Source organism: Hemiscyllium ocellatum, chromosome 22 (assembly GCF_020745735.1).
Source record: "Hemiscyllium ocellatum isolate sHemOce1 chromosome 22, sHemOce1.pat.X.cur, whole genome shotgun sequence".
Taxonomy (NCBI): domain Eukaryota; kingdom Metazoa; phylum Chordata; class Chondrichthyes; order Orectolobiformes; family Hemiscylliidae; genus Hemiscyllium; species Hemiscyllium ocellatum.
The window spans coordinates 30,707,676-30,730,979 of NC_083422.1; the positions used below are offsets into that span (position 1 = coordinate 30,707,676).

General features: G+C 39.6%; 1 protein-coding gene across 3 annotated transcripts in view; it reads left to right on the forward strand.

Moving 5' to 3' along the window:
* The first annotated feature begins 31 nt into the window (after positions 1-31).
* uros (uroporphyrinogen III synthase) overlaps positions 32-23,304 on the forward strand; it is a 47,694-nt gene continuing 24,421 nt past the window's right edge. Inside the window, exons 1-5 of one of the 3 annotated variants that reach the window (XM_060841999.1) lie at positions 32-217; positions 1,204-1,388; positions 11,219-11,350; positions 11,614-11,697; positions 21,234-21,330. In XM_060841999.1, coding sequence (XP_060697982.1) covers positions 11,288-11,350; positions 11,614-11,697; positions 21,234-21,330 — 244 coding nt within the window. In that variant the 5' untranslated portion in view covers positions 32-217; positions 1,204-1,388; positions 11,219-11,287. The remainder of the gene's footprint in view (positions 218-1,203; positions 1,389-11,218; positions 11,351-11,613; positions 11,698-21,233; positions 21,331-23,304) is intronic. The other 2 variants (XM_060842001.1, XM_060842000.1) reach the window with 2 other exon arrangements.

Genomic DNA, 23,304 nt, shown 5'->3' on the forward strand with positions numbered 1-23,304 from the left:
AAACCACAGCTCGAGTCCGACAGCCGTTTCCGCTTGTCGCGATTATAAAAAACCGTCGTTGATTCTGTATCAGGTGAAATGTGAAGAAACTCCTCTTTATTAGCTTCAGATTAAAGCTTCCGTTTGGGTTTAGGTATCACTTAGAGCAGTCCACTCGTGACCTTCGACCCCAGAGCGGGTGGCCTGCGGTGACGTCATTGGTGGGCTCTCCTTGTCAGTGAGTGATAGAAATCAATTTAATGTGTACTGTATATTGGGCGGATCTGGAATATGGGGAACAGGAATATGGTGGGAGAGTACAACAGGAGTTCAGGGAAAGTGGAATATAGGGGCATCTGGAATATGGGAGGAACTGGAATATGAAGGGTCTGGAATGTGGTGGCGCTGGAATAATGGGGGGAGGTCTGTAATATAAGGGAATCTGGACAACGGCATTGAGATATAGTGGGGACTGGAATTTAGGGTACTTGAATATAAGGAAGGACTAGAGTATAATGGGGATCAGGGTCAATAGATGTAAAGCTGGAGAAGTACGAGGAGTAGGAAAGTCAACGTTTCAGACCAAATACAGAGAGGATCTGGAATAACGTGGAGATTTGGAATGTAGGGGGACTTGAATAGAGGGAGGTTTGAATATAGGAAGGAACTGGAATATTAGAGGAGGACTGGAATATAGGGAATTGAATATAGAGAAGTAAAAGGATAGCTGGAAAATGGGAAGCCTTCAAAAATGAGATGATGAGAGTTCAGAGACAGTATGTTCCTGTTAGGGTGAAAGGCAAGGCTGGTAGGTGTAGGGAATGCTGGATGACTAGAGAAATTGAGGTTTTGGTCAAGAAAAAGAAGGAAGGATATGTCAGGTATAGACAGCAGAGATCGAAGGAATCCTTAGAAGAGTATAAGGGCAGTAGAGTATACTTAAAGAGGGAAATCGGGAGATCAGAAAGGGGACATGAGATAGCTCTGGCAAATGGGGTTAAGGAAAATCCAAAGGGGTTTTATAAATACATTAAGGACAAAAAGGTAACTAGGGAGAGAATAGGACCCTTCAAAGATCAGCAAGGCAGCTTATGTGTGGAATCGTTGAAGATGGGTAGATATTAAACAAGTATTTTGCAATAGTGTTTACTGTGGAAAAGGACATGAAAAGTACAGAATGTGGGGAAATAGATGGTGACATCTTGACAAATGTCTATTTTACAGATGAGGAGGTGCTGGATGTCTTAAAATGCGAAAAGTGGATAAATCCCCAGGACCTGAACAGGTGTACCCTAGAACTCCGTGGGAAGCTAGGGATGTCATTGCTGAGATATTTGGATCTTTGATAGTCACAGATGACATGCCAAAAGACTGGAGGTTTTCTGATGTGGTGCCACCATTTAAGAAAGGTGGTAAAGAAAAACCAGGGAACTATAGACCAGCGAGCCTGACATCAGTGGTGGGCAAGTTATTGGAGGGAATTCTGAGAGACAGGATTAACATGTATTTGGAAAGGCATGGACTAGGGATAGTCAACATGGCTTTGTGCAAGGGAAATCATGTTTCACAAACTTGATTTGAGTTTTTTGAAGAGGATTGATGAAGGCAGAGCGGTGGACATGATCAGTAAAGTGTTTAACAAGGTTCCTCAAGGTAGACTGGTTAGGAAGGTTAGATCACATACAGTACAGGGAGAACTAGCCATTTGGATACAGAACTGACTCGAAGATAGAAGACAGAGGGTGGTGGTGGAGGGTTACTTTTCAGACTGGAGGCCTGTGATCAGTGGTGTGCCACAAGGATCGGAGCTGTGGCAACTGCTTTTCATCATTTATATAAATAATGTGGATGTGAAAACAGGAGGGATAGTCAGTAAGTTTGCAGATGACACCAAAATTGGACTGCGAAGGTTACTTTAGAGTACAACAGGATCTTGGTCAGATGGGATTAGGGGCCAAGGAGTGGCTAATGAAGTTTAATTTAGATAAATGTGAAGTGCTGATTTGGAAAGGCAAATGAGGGCAGGACTTACACACTTAATGGTAAGATACTGGGGAGCGTTGCTGAACAAAGAGACCTTGTAGTGCAGGTTCATAGCTCCTTGAAAGTGGAGTCACAGGTAGATAGGATAGTGAAGAAGGCATTTAGTATGCTTTCCTTTAGTAGTCAGAGCACTGAGTATAGGAATTCGGAGGTCATGTTGTGGCTGTACAGGGCACTGGTTAGGCCACTTTTGGAATATTGTGTGCAATTCTGGTCTCCCTCCTATAGGAAGGATATTATGAATTTGAAAGGGTTCAGAAAAAAATTTACAAGGATGTTGTCAGGGTTGGAGAGTTTGAGCTATAGGGAGAGGCTGAATGGGGTGGGGCTGTTGCCCTGGAGTGTCAGAGGCTGAGTAGTGACCTGAAAGAGGTTTATAAAATCATGAGGGGCATGGATAGGGTAAATAGACAAGGTCTTTTCCCTGGGTTGGGGGAATTCAGAACTAGAGGGCGTAGGTTTAGGGTGAGAGGGGAAAGATTTAAAAAGACCCAAGGGGCAACTTCTTCATGCAAAATGTGGTGGGTGTATGGAATGAGTTGCCAGAGGAAGTGGTGGAGTCTGGTACAGTTACAACATTTAAAAAACATCTGGATGGGTACACAAAGAAGAAGGATTTAGAGGGATATAGGCCAAGTGCTGACATATGGAACTAGATTAGATTAGGATATCTGGTCGACATGGACAAATTGGATCTGAGGATCTGTTTCCACGCTGTACATCTCTATAGACGCTACTGAAACAAAGTAAGAACTGGAATAAAGTGGGAGTTTCGAATACAGTCGTGGGGACTGCAATACAGTGGGATGAGAATATAAGGGGAATCTGGAATATAGGGAGGGATTGAAATACAGTGGGGGAGATGTGAAGTGCAGGGGGGACTGAATATAGGGGACTGAAAAATAGGGATGACTGAAATATAGTGGAGGGTCTGAAATACAGAGGGGACTGAATATAGGGTCATTCTGGAATATGGAGAGAACCGAATATTGGGGAGAGTCTAAAATACAGAGAAGTGGAATATGGGGGTGTGTAGAATATGAGCGTTCTGGAATATAGGGAGGACTAGAATATTTGGGGGGATCTGGATTATGGAGGTGGATCTGGAATATGGGAAGGGTTTGGAATCTGGCGAATTTTTGGAATATGGTGGGGGGGGGAGTTGGAATAAGTAGGGTTCTAGATGTAGGGGAGGTCTGGACATGGTGGCAACTAGAATATAGGGACTGTTCTGGAATATAGGGAAGGGATCTGGAATGTAATGGTGTCTGAAATATTGGGCTGAATGCTGTCTGGAATGTAGTGGGGAGAGGTATTCTGGAATACTGTGGAGGGAATCTGGAATATACTTGCAGACAAATATCTGGAATATACTGGGGAGAGTCTGAAATCTAGGGAATGCAGACAGGATGAAATATGTGGTGGGGAATTACTATCTGAAATATAGAGATTTGTCTAAAATATGGGGTGGGGGGAAATGGTGTGAACTACTGTCACTGTTTGAAATACAGAGAGGGGACAGTGTGAAATATTTAGGTACCTTTTGTTAATATAGAGAGGGACATTCTGAAATAAAAGGGTACCTTTTATAGTATAAACAGAAACCTTTTAAAAAGAGATCCCTCTTACATATAGAGAGGAACAGTCTGGATTATAACGATTCATCTGAAATACAAGGAGAGGTGATCTGAAATGTGTAGAGAGAAGGACTGTCTAAAGTGCATAGAGTGACCATCAAATACATAGTCAATGATAGTAAGTAATTTAAAGAGTGAGCGATACTCTCTGGGTATATAGCTGACACTTAGAGGGACTAAGTGAAATATACAGAGATAGATAATCTCAAATACATGCATAGTGACAGTTAGAAATATAGAGAGTGAGAAGACTCAGTGACAGTCTGAAATATGCAAAAAAAAATGATAGTCAGAAATATAGACAGTACTGTATGACTTTTCAAAATGATGATCTGAAGTAGGAGCATTGATATATAACCCAGAATGTAGGAGTAGGCTATTTGGCCGTTTGAGCCTGCTCTGCCATTCAGTGTGGTATGGCTGATCATCCAAATTAATACCTTATTCCTGGTTTTGCCCCATATTCTTTGATCCCTTTATACAGGGACAGACAGAAATACAGAATGAGCCACAGTCAAAAGTATTCATAATAATTGACAGTTATAACTAGACAGAGTGACTGACAGGAATATATCATCAGAAATACTTGAGAGTTTGGAGGTGATTCCAGAGAGAGGCCATAGAGGGATTTGAAAAGGATTAGAATTTAAAAATTTAGGAGTAGTTTGACCAGGAGCAAATACAGTTTGGCAAGTACAGAATTGATGAGTGAATCCGACTAGTGCAAGGATACTGCAGAATTTTAAAAGAGCTTAAGATTATGTAATGTGGGAAGGAAGCCAGGAGTTTTTTAGACTCGTGAGTCTAGAAATAACAAAGCGTAGATCAGTGTTCTAGCAGCAGATGTGCTGAGGTAGTGATGATGCAATGGAGATGGAAATCAGACAGTCTTAGTGAATACGCAGATAAATAGTCTGAAAACTGTTTTGGGGTCAGAAATGCCACCACTGTTATGACAATTTAGTTCAGCCTCAGACTGCGGCTATGGACCCGTGATGAAACAAAATTTGTGGTACTGATTGAAGACAATGGTTTCAGTCTTCCTAATATTTAATTGAAAGCAATTTCTGTTGTTAGCTGTCAGACAGGTAGTCTGATAATTTAGCAATCATAAAAATCAAGAGAATAAGAATTGACAGACTGAGTGAGAGCTGCATAGAGCGAGTGTTGTAAGGATACAAACAGTATGAATTTCAGTTACGTGCAGAGTCACATAAACTGAGTGACACTTATCTAGCAGAATACTGAGTAACAGTGACAGTTACAAATTGAGCCAAAGGTGAATGCAGAATGTCACATTGACAAAGACATTGTTTTGACTGACAGCTACATGCAGAGGGACTTCGTGTTGAGTAACTGAGATACGCAAGAAAGAAGTACTGTAAAAGTAAGAAATGACACTGAGTGGCATTGAGAATTAAAATACTTTCAATGAGCAACAGAAACATCAATATTCAAATACACAAAGCGAACGACAGAGGGAAACATTTTCCATGCATCTGTTTTTGGCATGTTTTCGGTAGGGTGGGCATATAAATTTGGGTGGGTGCCAAACTCACCATCTTCCCCCCCATCTCTGAGCCCACCCCCATACAATCATAGGTGGACAGGAGCCAAACTCAGCATGCCTGCAATATTTCATTAAATAATTAGGAGTCAACTAAGGTGTTACCATGCTTAGTGACTTCAGTAATACGTTTCCTGTACCATTAGGCTGCCTTTTTGCTCCTAACTGTAGTCATGGCAGTTACTGTGCTCATGATGCTACTAGGACTGCTGGAGCTGTCAGTTAATCAGGTTGGCCAGCGGCTTCAAAAGTCAGGACCTCTCCCCAGTGAAGGGCAGTTGTCCCAGTCTCCACCATCAATTCAACTGGCAACACCAATAACCCCCACCCCCTATTCTGCAATGTTGATAGTTGCAGGATGGCTTTCTTTTTGGTTAATCAACTGCCCACTGAATTTGCTCTGGGGTGTGTTGGGGCATTGGGTAAGCAGGGTGTCTCCACCACTAAGTCGAAAAGTATGGCGCTGGATAAGCACAGCAGGTCAGGCAACATCCAAGGAGCAGGAGAATCAATGTTTTGGGCATAAGTCCCTTATTAGAAGTGTGGGGGGAAGGGGGCTGAGCGATAAATAGGAGGGTGGGGTGGGGATGAGGTTGCTGATTAGGTGCTAGATAGGTAGATGCCTCCACCACTGACCCCTGTAAAAGTGTGCCCATTGTGATTTTGCTTGGACAGTGACTATTTATTTACATCACATTTACATGTTTAGAGAGTGAACTGGACTGAATCAATTGTCCTTCACCACATGTACAAAGCAAATAAGGGATTTTTGTTCACATTGCAGAGTTGGAAAATGAGGGTTTATGCCTCCATTGATTAAACAGATTCCTAATATTTAAATTGTTTAGAGTAAATTAGAGACCTGCCCATCAGGAGTCATTAGTATTAGAGTAATGTTAAAATGATTTATGAATAATGACATTATGAATAAGAAATCAAGATCTCAGATGTGGGTTTGATATTATTGTTGCTCCAAAAAGCTGCATTAACCTGAACCCAAATAAACTCATTAAACAATATAGTGCATTAGTTATTTTACTGGCATTCCTATCTCATTGCAAGCAATGCATTGGGAACATTTCAGAAAGGAACATTGTGCCAGTTGCAATGTTCACTTGTCAACATCCAGGGAAGGCTATTAGCCCGAAGAGTAATAAGTTTTTATCATTGGCAAGTTTTAGAATGTAATTCTTCATTTTGCAAGTTGTATTCAAGCTAGAATACAAAATAGAATAAATATGGATATTGCCCCCAGGCTATAAATTAAATCCCCAAGCCAAAACAACATTTCCTGAATTGCCTGCACTAAATTATTAATAGGAACTTGCTCAAATACAACAGGCACATCATCTTTAATTTGAACTAACGTTGACATCTTGAAGTGTCATTCTATGGGATTAGTGAGATTTGTGCATGTTTCTTATACCATTCTCCAGCATGATTTTTCGTTGTTGGCCACTTTGTGGAAAGATAAAATGAAAGAAACATATAGTGACTACAGTAAAAACTGCAGTGTTGCATTATCTGGCACAAAGAAACACTGCCCTCGGGTTGAATCATAGAGTCCCTGCAGTGTGGAAACAGGGCCTTTAGCCCAACAAGTCCACACCAACCCTCTGAAGAATATCCCACCAAAACCAACTCCCCTACCCTATTACTCTATACTTCACCCTGACTAATGCACCTAACCTACATATCCATGGGCAATTTAGCATGGTCAATTCACCTAACCTGCACATCTTTGGATTGTGGGAGGAAACCACAGCAACTGGAGAAAACCCACACAGACAGAGAACGTGCAAACTCCATAGACAGTCGCCAAACCTGGAGTTGAACCCAGGTCCCTGGCGCTCTGAGGTAAAAATACTAACCACTGAGCCACCATGCCGTGTTCAGTGAGAAAAAGATAAAAACATTGATAAGGGACATCATTTCAAAATACGGTTTTTTTAAGAGAATGGTGACAGATTCAGGTACAAATGAGTACACAGAATAAGCACATAGAAAAACACAGAGTGAGCTGGACTTAAATTTCCCCAGAACAGATCTAGAACATATGACAATAGGAACATAGGAGTCCCTCAAATATATTCTGTTATTCTAGATAATGGTTGATCATCTCCCTCAGTGCCATATTCTCACACTGTCTCCATATTCCTTGGTGTCATTAGCAATTAGAAGTCTTACAATCTCTGTCTTGAGTTTACTTAATGACTGAGCTTCTCCAGCCTTCTCAGGTAGAGGATTCCAAAGATTCACCACCCTCCAGGTAAAGAAATTTCTCCTCATCTCAATCTAAATGGTTTGCCTTTTATTCTGAGGCAGTATCTCCTGGGTTTGAGACCCCACAGACATTGGAAACATCCTTTCTACTTCACACCTGTCTATCTCTTTAAGTATTTTGTAAGTACCTAGTAAATTAGTCTCAGCCTTCCAAATTCCAGAGAATACAAGCCCAGTCTGCTCAATTCCTCCTCATAGGGCAGTTCCGGCATCTCATGAATCAATCTGGGACACCTCAATGTAATCTCATGCAAGAGGATCAGAACTGTAAACAATACTCCAGTCTCGCCAGTATTCTATTCAACTGAGCAAGACTCCTTAACTCCTGCACTCAGATTCTATTGTGAGAATGTCCAGCATTTGGTTTGCTTTTTGATTTGCTTGCTGCACGTGCATGCTAGTTTTCAGTGGCCTATGAACAAGGACGTCTAGGTCTTTTTCGATGCCAGCATTTTCCAATCACTCCAATCTTTAGTGCAATGCTAAGTACCTTTGTTTCTCCTACCAAAGTGGATAAACTCTCACATGTCAATGTTGTGTTCCATCTGCTGTGCTCTGGTGTAATCATTCAGTCTAAATCCAGCTGAAGCCTCATTGCATCCTCCTCACAGCTCAGATTCCCATAAGGTTTTGAATCATTTGCAATTTTGAAATATTTCACCTGATCTCCAGATCCATATTATAGGTATAGATTATGAACAGCTGAGACCTGAACAATGGGATACTCTGCCAACCTGAGAATGGCCTATTTATTCTTACTGTCTGCTTTCTGTGTGTTAACCAGTCTTTAATCATTGCTGTTACAATATCCCCAATCCCACCCACTTTCATTTTGTTTACCAACTTCCTATGTGAGATTTTATCAAAAATCTTCTGAAAGCATCATCAAAAATCTCCATCAGGTTAGTCAAACCTGATTTCCTCTTCATAAATCCAAGTTGCATTTGTTTAATCAGACAATAATTTTCTAAATATCTAGCAAAAACATATTTTAAAGTAGAGTCTAGTATTTTCCCTATTACTGGTGTCAGGCTAATAGATCTATAATGTTTCCCCTCTCCCTCCTTTCTTAAACAGTTTGGTTAAGTTTTCAACCTTCCGATCTGCAGGCACCATTGCAAAATTAGCAGAATATTTGAAATGCATCTACTATCTCTCTAGGCATCTCTTTAAAGGTCATTTGGGCCCAAAGATTTGTCCCATTAATTTCTACAATACTGTATTTTTACTAGTACTATTTTCTTTCAGCTTTACAATTGGTCACTGAAATTGTGGATCTTCATTATTTCAGGGAGGCTTCTTGTGCTTTCCTCTGTGAAGACAGACATAAAGTACTTACATCGCTTCTCTGCCATTTCTCTCATCCTTATAAATTCATCTGTCTCTGACTATGATGGACCCACATTCGCCTTTGCTAATTGTATTTTTTTATATAGATATTTTTATTGGAAATTTAACATTTTTACAAGTTTACAAAAATAAACAAAACTCTCAAGTATAAATATTGATATATAATTAAATCTTAAATAAATAATAACCAAAATTTAACAAAAGAAAAATACTGAGAGAAAAAAACAAAACTCAACTCAACTAACTACTAATCTAACCTACAACTAACCAGAGTGTATAATTAAGTCTCATACATTATTCAAATAAGAGAAAGAAAAAAACCAACGGATAACACAGAAATTGTATTATTTTTACTTATCTACAGAGGCTTCTACAATCCGATTTATGTTTCTTGCCATTTGCGTTCATCCTGTTCTCTGTTTTTGTAACAATTTCTTTGTCATCTTTACATAATTCTAAAATATTCAAAATCTTTAGGCTTGCAACATTTTTGGGCAGCTTTATAAGGTTTCTCCTAGAATTAACTTGCCTTGCTATCCATGCCACTTTTGTATTTTCTGTCAAACTGGGAATCATATAAAATCAAGCAAATGGTCTTCTTGCCACCTCCCCATCTATTCATGACATTTCTAAAGTTTTACAGTTGGGAAACATCTGCTATTCACCTGCCCTTCGGCCTTTTGAGGATTCCTCTGCCACTGTTATTTTACCTGTACTAGGGAGGCTGACATCATGTGAGAAACCCAGTCAGCTTTAATTGCACAGGCAGGTGTCAAGCAAGGGAGTACAGTTGAGGGATTTGTGGAGAACGCCATTGCAAATCCTCTGGCCTGACCCCCATGTATTATCTGATCCCTATTACACTTTCCCCTGGACTCATGAACCTAGCCTTCCAACCACTTCACTTCCTCACTGAGACTCCTAACTCCAGAATTACCAGGCATCTTCAGCATGATGTGACTGTCTATAGTATTAGCATAGGACACTGCTCCCAGCTGGTGTTGTTAGTCTGTAGAGTTTCTGATTGTCAATACCTTTCCTCCTGAGAAATGGACAGAAGTCTCACCATAAAGTAGTTAACCCTGCTTCCAGTGTTAAATTGCTGTGGGCCAATCATCAGGATCATTGTTGGGCTCCCCACCCATCTATCTCCTAGCCGAGGATGCAAAGGTTGGTGCCCTGTAAATTCCAACCCTATAATTTGAAAAACAGTGAGAAAAGAACAGACCCATGATCAGGTACATGCAGAATGAATGGACAGAAATAAATACACACAGGAAATGTAGATAATTGTTTGAGGTACAGTAAGCAAATACTTAAGTTACTGAAAGTAAAGGGGACCTGGGTTCAATTCCCGCCTTGGGCAATTGTCTGTGTGGAGTTTGCACATTCTCCCCGTTTCTGCATGGGTTTCCTCTGGGTGCTCCGGTTTCCTCCCACAATCCAAAGATGTGCATGCTGGGTGCATTGGCCATGCTAAATTGCCCATAGTGCAAGTACATTAATCAGAGAGAAATATAGGGTGGGGGAATGGGTATGGGTGGGTTACTCTTCAGAGGATCAGTGTGGACTTGTTGGGACGAAAGGTCTGTTTCCATTCTGTCAGGAATCTAATCTAATCTAATCTATAAAGGGATTAATAGAAAAGATATGGCAAACTCAAAGTAAATGCACTTCAGAATTCTTAATGCGCAGTACCAACTTGAATCTCCAGTATCTCATTAAGTATGTTGCATAACATCAAACAACAGTACAGTTGAAAAGAAAAATCAAGATTCAATGCCCAGCATGTGCTGAAATAGCTGACCTCTGTCAAGATGGGACTGAGTGTGTTACAAACATTGTCACCATTCCTAGGCAAGTGAAAACTTAGCTGAGGACACAGACTTAATTAACACAAATTTTTGTCAAACAGGTATATTTAAATAATTAAATATTATATATTTGCTGCATTGACAATGATATTGACAAATATTGGATATGGTATTAAGCAGCATTCTATGTGTGAAATGCTTTATTCCAATAATGGGATTTGAATGTACACTATGCATTGTTCAATTATTTCTTCATACATTTGCTACATTTTACTTTGAGTGTCTGAAGCATTTCCTTGAAAGATGAGACAGAGATAGAAACTGGTGTCAACAAAAAAAGGCTTATCGTAACAAAACATTTGTTGAAGTGGGTAGTTTACTGACTGCAGAGTAAATCTTGATGATTATGATTTGAACGAGACCCGTAGATATTGTTATCCAATCCTTAAAACCAGGGTGTTGCTGCAAAACGAAGGCATGAATGATTATTTGACACACTGTTATCTTGTTATAACAAACATAGGTCTGTACTTTTCAATTTATAGTTCTGAGCACCAAGCAGTTTAGTTCTTTGTAATCCATTTGATGTTAGCAATACTGATGAAGTGTGAGAAATGAAAGTCCTTTTGCTTAAAGATCCCAAAGAAGGATTATTGGAACCTGATCCATATGTTCAAGTAAGTGGCCTGAAAAAGATTAATTTTGATCTTTTTATGTTATATTTCTAAAATTCTTAAAATGTTATTATATAGAAATATTTATTCAAAGTAGTACATATTTTATTAGTACCACTTTGTTGCAAATATCTTGATTTATAAGTAGGCATTTTTTGTGCAAGATTTTACTTGAATAACAACAGTATAAGCTCTATTATGTAGTTTTATATGAAAAAGAGTCAGAATTTATACAGCACAATCTAACTTGAACTGTTTCTTATCAGGAGTTTACTACACACGGCCTTCAAGCAACTTTAATTCCGGTTTTGTCATTTGAATTTATATCACTTCAGGAATTAACAAAAAAGGTAAAATTTCTAATAATTATTGATTTTGTGTTAGGTTTCAGGTACTAAAATGTCAGTGGTTTGAAATTATAACACAATACATACTAAAGTTGCCACATTGTGACAAGCAGAAGTTATTATTAGGGTTTGTGAATTTGAAGTGAAACGAAGAATTATTGTCAGGAAGAATAGAAAAGCTGAAATATTACATAACTTGGGAAAGACTGCAGAGATCTGCAGTACAGAGAGATTTGGGGGCCCTAGTGTATGAATCGCTAACGTCTAGCATTTGGTTTAGCAGATGATCAGGAAAGCAAATGGAATATTGATCTTTATTCAAAAGGGAATGGAATATAAAAATCGTCTTGCTAAAACTACATAAAGCACTAGTCAAACACAGCTTAAGTACTGTGAACAGTTTTGTTCTCCTTATCTAAGGAAAGATATACTGGCATTGGAATCAGTCCACAGAAGACTCATTAGTTTGATCCTGGGTATGGAGAGATTCTTTTATGATGAGAGATTCAATAGGTTGGGCTTGTACTCATTGAAGTGTAGAAGAATGAAAGGAGACCTTATACAAATATATTAACTTATTATGGGGCTTGACACAGTAGATGTGGAATGGTTGCTTCCCCTTGTGAGAGAGTTAAACTAAAGGATAGAGTCTCAGAATAAGGGGTCATCCATTAGGACAGAGATGAGGAGGAATTTTTACTCTCTGAAGGTACTGAATCTGTGGGGTGCTCTCGACCCTGGTTTGGTAAGTATATTCATGATATAGACAGATTTCTTATTACTAAGGGAAAAAAGGCCATTTAACCCAAGGTTTCTGTGACAACCAAGAAAAGCTATCCACTCTAACTCATGTTCGAGCCCTTGGTCCATAGCTCTGTAAATTACAGTGCCTCATGTACATACCCAAGAATTTTGCAAGTGCAATGAGGCTTTTTTTCTGTTACCCTTTCGGGAAGTAAGTTTGAGGATCCCACCATGATTTGGTTGAAAAAAGTACTCCTAAACCCTCCTTTAATCCTTAAGCAAGTCACTTTAAACCTATGGTTTTTGGTTATTGACCTCTCTGCCAGCAGAAATAGGTCATAGAGTCATAGAGATGTACAGCATGAAAACAGACCCTTTGGTCCAACCTGTCCATGCCGACCAGATATCCCAACCCAATCTAGTCCCACCTGCTAGCACCCAGCCCATCTTCCTCAAAACCCTTCGTATTCGTATACCCATCCAAATGCCTTTTAAATGTTGCAATTGTACCAACCTCCACTATTTCCTCTGGCAGCTCATTCCATACATGTACCACCCTTTGCGTGAAAAAGTTGCCCCTTAGGTCTCTTTTATATCTTTCCCCTCTTATCCTAAACCTCATCCCTCTAGTTCTGGACTCCCCAACCCCAGGGCAAAAACTTTGTCTATTTATCCTATCCATGCCCCTCATAATTTTGTAAACCTCTATAAGGTCACCCCTTAGCCTCCAACGCTCCAGAGAAAACAGCCCCAGCCTGTTTAGCTTCTCCCCATCTTCCAACCTTGGCAACATCCTTGTAAATCTTTTCTGAACCCTTTCAAGTTTCACAATATCTTTCCAATAGGAAGGAGACCAGAATTGCATGCAATATTTCAACAGTGGCCTAACCAATGTTCTGTACAGCTGCAACATGATGTCCCAACTCCAGTACTCAATACTCGGACTGATAAAAGAAAGCATACTAAATGACAATAGACAATAGGTGCAGGAATAGGCCATTCTGCCCTTCAAGCCAGCATCACCTTTCATTATGATCATGGCTGATCATCCTCAATCAGTATCCTGTTCCTGCCTTATCCCCATAACCCTTGATTTCACTATCTTTAAGAGCTCTATCCAACTTTTTCTTGAAAGTATCCAGAGACTTGGCCTCCACAGCCTTCTGGGGCAGAGCATTCCACACACCCACCACTCTCTGGGTGAAGAAGTTTCTCCTCAACTCTGTTCTAAATGGCCTACCCCTTATTTTTAAACTGTGTCCTCTGGTTCGGGACTCGCCCATCAGCGGAAACATGCTTCCTGCCTCCAGAGTGTCCAATCCTTTAATAATCTTATACGTCTCAATCAGATCCCCTCTCAGCCTTCTAAACTCAAGGGTATACAAGCCCAGTCGCTCCAATCTTTTAACGTAAGATAGTCCCGCCTTTCCGGGAATTGACCTCGTGAACCTACACTGCACTCCCTCAATAGCCAGAATATCTTTCCTCAAATTTGGAGACCAAAACTGCACACAACATTCCAGATGCGGTTTCACTAGGACCCTGTACAGCTGCAGAAGAACGTCTTTGCTTCTATACTCAATTCCTCTTGTTATGAAGGCCAGCATGCTATTAGCTTTCTTCACTGCCTGCTGTACCTGCATGCTTGCTTTCATTGACTGATGTACAAGAACACTTAGATCTCGTTGTACTGCCTCTTTACCTAACTTGACTCCATTTAGGTAGTAATCTGCCTTCCTGTTCTTGCCACCAAAGTGGATAACCACACATTTATCCACATTAAACTGCATCCGCCATGCATTTGTCCACTCACCTAGCCTGTCCAGGTCACCCTGTAATCTCCTAACATCCTCATCACATTTCACCCTGCCACCCATCTTTGTATCATCAGCAAATTTGCTAATATTACTTTTAATATCATCATCTATATCATTAATGTATATTATAAAAAGCTGCGCTCCCAGCACTCATCCCTGCGATACCCCACTGGTCACCGCCTGCCATTCCGAAAGGGAGCCATTTATCACTATTGTTTGTTTCCTGTCAGCCAACCAATTTTCAATCCAAGTCAGTATTTTTCCCCCAATACCATGCACCCTAATTTTGCTTACTAACCTCCTATGTGGAACTTTATCAAAGGCTTTCTGAAAGTCCAAGTACACTACATCTACTGGATCTCCCTTGTTCATCTTCAGAGTTACATCCTCAAAAAATTCCAGAAGATTAGTCAAGCATGATTTCCCCTTTATAAATCCATGCTGACTCTGACCTATCCTGTTACTGCTATCCAGATGTGTCGTAATTGCATCCTTTATAATTGACTCCAGCATCTTTCCCACCACTGAGGTCAGACTAACTGGTCTACAATTCCCTGCTTTCTCTCTCCCTCCTTTCTTAAAAAGTGGGACATTAGCCACCCTCCAATCCACAGGAACTGATTGTGAATCTATAGAACATTGGAAAATGTTCACCAATGCATCCACGATTTCTAGAGCCATCTCCTTCAATACCTGGGATGTAGACCATCAGGTCCCAGGGACCTATCAGCCTTCAGACCTAACAGTCTCTCCAAGACCATTTCCTGGAAATATAAGTTCCCTTCAGTTCAGGTCCTTCAGCCACTATTACCTTGGGAGATTGCTTGTGTCTTCTCCAGTGAACACAGATCTGAAGTACCAATTCAACTGTTCTGCCATTTCTTTGTTCCCTGTAGTATATTCACCCGTTTCTGTCTTCAAGGGCCCAATTTTAGCCTTAAAATGCCTCCTTCACTATCCTATCTACCTGCGACTCCACTTTCAAGGAGCTATGAACCTGCACTCCAAGGTCTCTGTTCAGCAACACTCCCTAGGACCTTACCATTAAGTGTATAAGTTCTGCTAAGATTTGCTTTCCCTAAATGCAGCACCTCGCATTTATCTGAATTAAACTCCATCTACCATTTCTCGGCGCATTGGCCCATCTAATCAAGATCCTGTTGTAATCTGAGGTAACCTTCTTCGCTGTCACTACACCTCCAATTTTGGTGTCGTCTGCAAACTTACTAATTGTACCACTTATGCTCGTATCCAAATCATTTATGTAAATGACAAAAAGTAAAGGACCAGCATTGATCCTTGTGGCACTCCAATCTGGAAAACAACCCTCCACCACCACCCTCTGTGTTCTACCTCAGAGCCAGTTCTGTATCCAAATAGCTAGTTCTCCCTTTATTCCGTGAGATCTAACCTTGCTAACCAGCCTCCCATAGGAACCTTGTCAAACGCCTTACTGAAGTCCATATAGATCAAGTCTACCACTCTGCCCTCATCAATCCTCTTTGTTACCTCATCGAATAACTCAATCAAGTTTGTGAGACATGATTTCCCAAGCACAAAACCATGTTGACTATCCCTAACCAGTTCTTGCCTTTCCAAATACATGTACATCCTGACCATCAGGATTCCCTCCAACAACTTGCCCACCACCGACGTCAGGCTCACTGGTCTATAGATCCCTGACTTGTCCTTACTACCCTTCTTAAAGAGTGGCACCACGCTAGCCAACCTCCAGTCTTTCAGCACCTCACCTGTGACTATCGATGATACAAATATCTCAGTGAGAGGCCCAGCAATCACTTCTCTGGCTTCCCACAGTATTGTAGGGTACACCTGATCAGGTCCTGGGGATTTATCCACCTTTATGCATTTCAAGCCATCCAGCACTTCCTCCACTTTAATATGGACATTTTGCAAAGTGCCACCATTTATTTATCATTCCTTATCATTCACTTTATCTAGGCTCCTCATAATTTTATCTGATGCTCTCCTCAGCCTCATCTGTTTAAACAAAGCAACTTGAGTGTTTCTAATACTCTCCTCAGCCTCACCAGTTTAAACAGAATAACTTAATCTTTCCACATCATTAAAAAGCACCATACTGGCAACATCTTTGTAAACCTTTACCTGCCCTCTCTGGATCCCCAAAACTGTATCAGGTCTCTAATTAGTGTTTTATTCAGTTCAAACATAATCTCCCTGTCCTTGTACTGTAGGAACATTTTCTGTATATTTTCTGCAAACTGTGCCCAACTATCTAATTAGTCGATATGCAATGAACAAAATACTTATACTTTGAGGTCTGGATTGTTGAGTATTGTACAGAAATGTACCTGATTCCTGTGAGTGCTGAGTTATATTTACATTCTGCAAAATAACGTGGTTGTATCAATGCATTTTCCAGTGCAAAAAATCTATTTTTGAAGACCATAACAATTTAAAATGTATCAAAGTAATAACAATTTTCTATGAAATATATTAATTGTATTTATATTTATATTTGTTTTCATTCTTTTTGATAATGTACAGTGCTGTACATTTTACATCAAGTTTGAATAATACCTTAGTCTCTAGTCACATTTAGCTAATCGAGATTCCAGATGACCTAATTGCATTTCTGATTTTTAAATATAAAATGAGTACTAGATGTCATTGTTATGCATATCAGTGTCATACCTATTCTCACAATATACTTTTGTGTACTATTATATTTTTGTTAATTTGTTGTCAACATAATATGAAAAAATACACTATGTTTGCTCAGTTCTCTAATGAGGAAGAAGATAATTCTTTGTCATTTTATCAAGAACTAATAAAGTTCTTTGCACTCTTCCTTTCCTTACATGACTGCTGTACATCCTTGGTTTCTGAATGGTACAGACATTACTTAAGTAAACATGTATATGACATACACTCATCCGTGGAGAGAAAGCAAGTTAATGTTTTGAGTCCAGATGACTGCATCAGAGCTATTTCTTAGCTTGCTTTCTTTCCATGATTGCTGCCTGACGCTCTGTGATTTCCACCATTTTTTGTTTTCAGTACAGATTCCAGCATCTGCAGTAATTTGCTCATACACTTACCTGTATTGTGCAAGTTGAGTCATAGAATGTCTACTTTGAGGAAGCAAACCATTCTGGCCCATCTAGTCCACATCGACTCCCCCGAAGAACATCCCACCTAGACCAATCACCCGGACCTACTCTTGTAACACTGCATTTCCCATGGTTAATCCACCCGACCTACACATCCCTGGACACTATGGGGTAACTTAACATGGCCAATCCACCTAATCCACACATCTTTGGACAGTAGGAGGAAACTGGAGTGCCCAGAGGAAAGCTACACAGAAACTGGGAGAATGTACAAACTCCACACAGTCACCTGAGAGTGAAATCAAACCTGAGTCCCTCGTGCTTTGAGGCAGCAGTGATAACCACTGAGGCACTGTTTCTTTTCTCCTAAAGTTAGTACATGTACCACAACAATATACAGAGAGAGATATTAATCTGTTACTTGGATTATGTAAAGTACATTTTTGCTTAAGTTAAATTAGTACTATTTTTGATATATCCAGAAACACATCTAAGGTGCTCTATCATTAAAAATATTCTGTGGCTCCATGAGGTAGTGAGTTTTTGGTTTCATGCTAGTGAGTTAACAGATTTGAACAGTAATAGTGAGCGTGCATCATCATTTGTCACTGGTCCATTGTCAGGTTCTACCTTCCTCTTAATTCCACCTACAATGAAAGGATATTGGGTAGCCCCTTGCCACAACCTCATCCACCCTCTTCTCCCTCCTCCCCCTCCTCCTCTTTCCCCAATTCCTTCTCTCTTCCCATACTGTGTCTTTCCCACCTCCTTCAACTCCTCTCTCCCCCCACTTCTCTTTCACCATCACTCACTTCCTCCAATCTGTAGTTGCCTTTGAGAAGGTGGTAATGAATTGCCTGTCATTATTGTGCTGAAGTACACCTACAATTCTGTTAGGGAGAGAACTCCAGGATTTTGACCCAGCAACACTGAAGATATAGCACGATATTTCCAAGTCTGGATGGCGTGTGATTTGGTTCCCATCTCCCCCACCCCCACCCCTCCCTCCCCTCCTTTTCTTCCAAGAACAATATAGAAAAGCTCATCAATTCCTTATTCATAAAGATTGATGTTCCAAGTAATTGCTACCATTGGCATTCCTCCATTTCCCTAACGCACTAAGCTGAAACTCTCCGCTCATAATCCTAAACAAATATCTCTCTCTAGTTTCCATGGCTAATATTACATAGTCACTACAGCAAAGATATTTCACATTATCCATGTTTGTGCTTTACAACAACCTTTTCTCACTCCTCTTAATCAAACTTGTATCAAAATATCTTTCTATTCCTTGTTCCCCCTCCTGTGTGTATATAAATACAGCTGTGCTATTCATTTCAACTGCTGTATTTTATTGAATTTCACTTTGAGTATAGAGTTAGTCTGACGTCAGTGGTAAAAAGATTATTCAAAAAAATTCTGAAAGACAGCATTAATCAATACTTGAAAGACAGGCATTGCTCAGGGATAGTCAGCATGAATTTGTTAGTGGGAGATCCCGTCTGAGGAATTTACTTGAGTTTTTTTGAAAAGGTGACTAAGTACGTTGAGAGTAGCGCAGTTGAGGTGGTTTACATAGACTTCTGTCATGCCTTTAACAAGCTTCCATTTGGAAAGCTGGTGTAGAAGCTGAGAGCTCATGGAATCCAAAGCAAGTTGGCTTCCAAAATTGGCATACAAACAGGAGGCAAATAGTGATGATGGAGGCTTGGTTTTGTTATTGGAAGTCTGTGACCAAACGTGTACCATAGCATTTGGTGCTAGTACCCTGACTGCTTGTTATTCACATTAACAACTTTGATGTGAATTTAGAAGGTACAGTTAGTGAGTTTATAGATGACATGAAAATTGTTGGTGTTGTTGATAGTGAGGGGGGTGGTCTCAGGCTACAGTCTGGTATTGATCAACTGCTAAATTGAGCAGAGCAATAGCAGATGCAGTTTAATCCTGACACATGCGAGGTGATGCATTTTGGAAGCTGTAATAAGGAAAAGATATACACAATGAATCATAGGTCCCTAGCGAGTATTAAGGAATAAACTGGCCTTGGTGTACAAGTCTTTAGATCTCCAAAGATGTCAGCATAGGTAGACAGGGTGATGAAGAAGGCATGCAAGATGGTTGCCTTCATTAGCTGAAACTGAAAAAAGTGTTGCTGGAAAAGTTGCCTGACTTGCTCTGATCTCCAGCATCTGCAGTCCTCACTTTCTCCTAGTTTTTTCATTAGCTGAAGCACAGAATATTGAAGCAGGGAAGTCTTGTTACAATGTAGGACAATAGTTAGGTCACACATGAAATACTGTGTGCATTTCTGGTCACCACACTATCAGAAGGACATGATTGCATTGGAGAGAGCACATAGGAGATTCACCAGAATGTTGCCTGGGGTGAGCTGACTTTGTTTTTCTTAGAGCAAAGGATGCTGAGATGGAATCTGATTGAGGTTTGGATAGAGTAGATCGTGTTAATCTCTTCTTCTGTGGCAGATGTGTCTAAGATCAGAGGATATAAATTTAGTTGGACTGAAGGGTTTATTTCCATCCTGTACATAAGTGAGATTCAGTGCATAAAAGAAGTTGAGAGTTTTAGTGCAATAATAATTTGAATAGTCGATTCAAATAATTGTCAAATTCACATAAGGATTATAACATCACCATATTGTAACAGCTATTTTAATTGTACACCTTGTGTTCTGTACAGGACTACATTTTGTAAAGAAATACATTTATGAAGATGTGGGTGTACTGAAACTTTAAGAAAGTTAAAAGCTAGCAGAACTACCTGACAGCACCAAGTGTTCTGAACAAGATATGGGCAGCACAGTGGCACAGTGGTTAGCCAGAGACCTGGGTTCAATTCCCGCCTCAAGCGACTGACTGTGTGGAGTTTGCACCCGTGTCTGCATGGGTTTCCTCCGGGTGCTCCGGTTTCCTCCCACAGTCCAAAAAAAAAATGTGCAGGTTAGGTGAATGGGCATTGCTAAATTGCCCGTAGTGTTAGGTGTAGGGGAATGGGTCTGGGTGGGTTGCGCTTCGGCGGGTCGGTGTGGACTTGTTGGGCCAAAGGGCCTGTTTCCACACTGTAAGTAATCTAATATAATGTAACCTTTTGGTCCAGCAGCTAGTGTAGCTGGTTGCCTGGAGACAAAAGCTATTTTGAATTAGGCCAATCAGTTTAAATTCTACCCCCCAAAAAACCAAACTCCAATCAAGTTTGGACTTAGTATATGACAATATTAGAAGCCAATGACACAATCCGATGCTATGGGGGTATAAGACTGGGAAAAACTGAAAAGTTGGAGGAGAACTGCCAAAAGACCAACAGATGTTGGCTGCTAGTAAGAACTCTCTGAGAGGTACCTGTCTAGAGAAAGAGTTTGCACAGAAAGAAAAGCATTGATACCGACCTGGAGATCGAATCTACAGAGCAAGATAAAAAGAGAAGATTTGATGGCTGCCTGGTTTGAAATTTGAGTTTTTTGGTAAATCTTAATCAGGAGTTTTATTGGACTGGTATTATAGAAGGGAAAGTAAAAGATAGGTTACAGGAAGGAGTTGTAAATAGTTATTTGTTAATTATTCTCTGTTATACTTTAAGAAATAAAGTTGTTACTTTTACTTTAACTAGTTCTTCACCTCTCGAATTTTCACAGATCACTGCATGGGATAACTTCTCTGTGTTGCAGGTTTAAATTAATCAGGGTGGTTTACCCAGTGACGTAACCAGCCTACGAACTAAAACTGGTTTTGTAGAAGATGATGTGAGGCAGAGACTAATTAAAATTGTAAATTTAGTGCACAAAGAGGCAAGCACATCCACGTAATATGTTTCTCATAAGCAATTAATTGTACAGTAACACTATTTCATTCTAATCTGCATGTAGCTTTCACATCCTGAAGTTTATGGTGGTCTGATATTTACCAGTCCCAGAGCTGGTGAGGCTGTGACATTATGTTTGGGTGAAAAGGCTTTTAGAGAAGGTAAGCAATTAATAAATTGTACCAGTATCATGAAAGCATCATGAAAGGTTCAAAGCACTAGCAATCCTATCATCTGTTCAAAGTTATGTTGTAGAAAAGCATTAAATAATTTACTCAAAAGATTTGTATAATGCTACCAGGCATGGGGACTTTTGTTATCTAAAGAAAGTGGAGAAGTTGTGTTGTTGTCCTTACAGCAGAGACGGTCAAGAAAATATTTAATATAGGTTTTCAAAGTTATTCAGAACTCCTGAAATAATTTTGCTGCAGATCCTAAATGCTTTTGTGTTTTACTTTTTATTTTAAGAAAATATGGATACTACAGTTTTACTCTCTATCAGTTTTATATGAATACCTTGACCACATAGATTAGTTTTCCAAGAAAAAGACCTTATTTGGAGCAACTTTGGAGCCAGCAATGCTCAAATCCTAAACATGAGTAGAACCAGAGAGTATTAAAGTACAGAGGGAGGCATACAGTGTGTTATGCCTTTGAGAGCTCTTGAAAGAGAGTAGCAATAGACCACGTCCCTGCTCTTTCTGTTACGATGCTGGCACTTTAAAAAGGTTATTTTGTCCTTGGTTTTTTAGGAGAGGTCATAAACTCAGAGGTGCCGAGCAGTCTAGGGAGGTTAACAGTTTTGCAATGGAAAGGGAGTGGCTTGTTCTCCCAGTTCAGATTTTGTCTAGTTTTCTTCACTGTGGTAGCCAAGATATTGGAGTCCAGAAGAGTTGCAGGCTTCAGTAAAGGATTCCTCAGAATTTCTCTGAAATCTCTCTCTGGACATTTTTCCCTCCTGCCTGTAAGAATCTGTGTTTGAATTTACCTTTTTGCAAAGGGGTATGTTTATGGGGTGTTACTGTACTGGTACAGTTAATTAGTTAAGTTACTGTACCGGGTCAGTTAGGTTTATCAGTAGTTAAGTTATTCTAAATTCTACTTTCCTTTTTTTGTTTTTCAATGATAGTGTTTAAATTCTGTTTTGCTTAAAGCCAAGTGGTTTAACCAGTTGCATCACACCTGGAACACCCACATCACATCTACCTTTAAAATAAGAAAATGTTAGGGTCTAGACTTCCTTCTTAAAATATTTTGAGGGGGTCTGGCCTGGTCCATAACACTTCCCATAAGCTTTTCTTTCCCCATCAGGTATTCATCCAGTTCTCCTTAAAGTTCCTATTGTGTCTGTTTTCACCACCTTTTAAAATAATGTATTCTGTATCATGACAACTTGCTGCATAACTTAAAAAATCCTCGTGGTTTGTTGTTCTTTTCCTATCACTTTAAGTCTGCAATCTCTAGTTACTGACCCTTGTTCCACGGGAAGCAGTTTCTCTTAAGTTACACAAGTAAAACCATGCTTAATTTTGGTAACCTCTAATCTATTGTTACTTTCCTTTCTTCCAAGGAGAACAAGCCCAATTAGCTTGACTTAACTTTGTTGAATCAATAATGAAGAATTCCTAGAAGATTCAAGACTATTGATATTTACAACTATTTTCAATGAATTAATGAACATACTGTATTATTAAGGGATTAAAAGAAAATGCACCAAATAAAAGAATCTGAAATAGAAAGAAAATATTGGAAATATGCATTTACTGGGGAATTAAAAATTAACACTTCAGGATGATTCTTCATCAGTACTGGTTTTGCCTATGTCATGTTTTTATATTTTGAATATTATTTGGTTTACATTAGAATATATCAACCTTGTCTCTGAAAACCACAAAAAAATGGAGCCAGAAAATGAAATCAAACAATTTTCTTCTTTGTTTTAAACAATAAATTTCAGTTAGAGTAGTCATTTCTGTTTGGTTTTAGTTTAGATGTCCAGCATGTACAATTCTTTGTTTTATTAGCTCATGATGGTCGTTTGCTATTAAAATTGCTCAGTTATTAGAGAAAGTATTGCAATCATCATTATAGACTGGATTACGTAGTAGCGATTAATGTCATTACTGCTTTGAAAT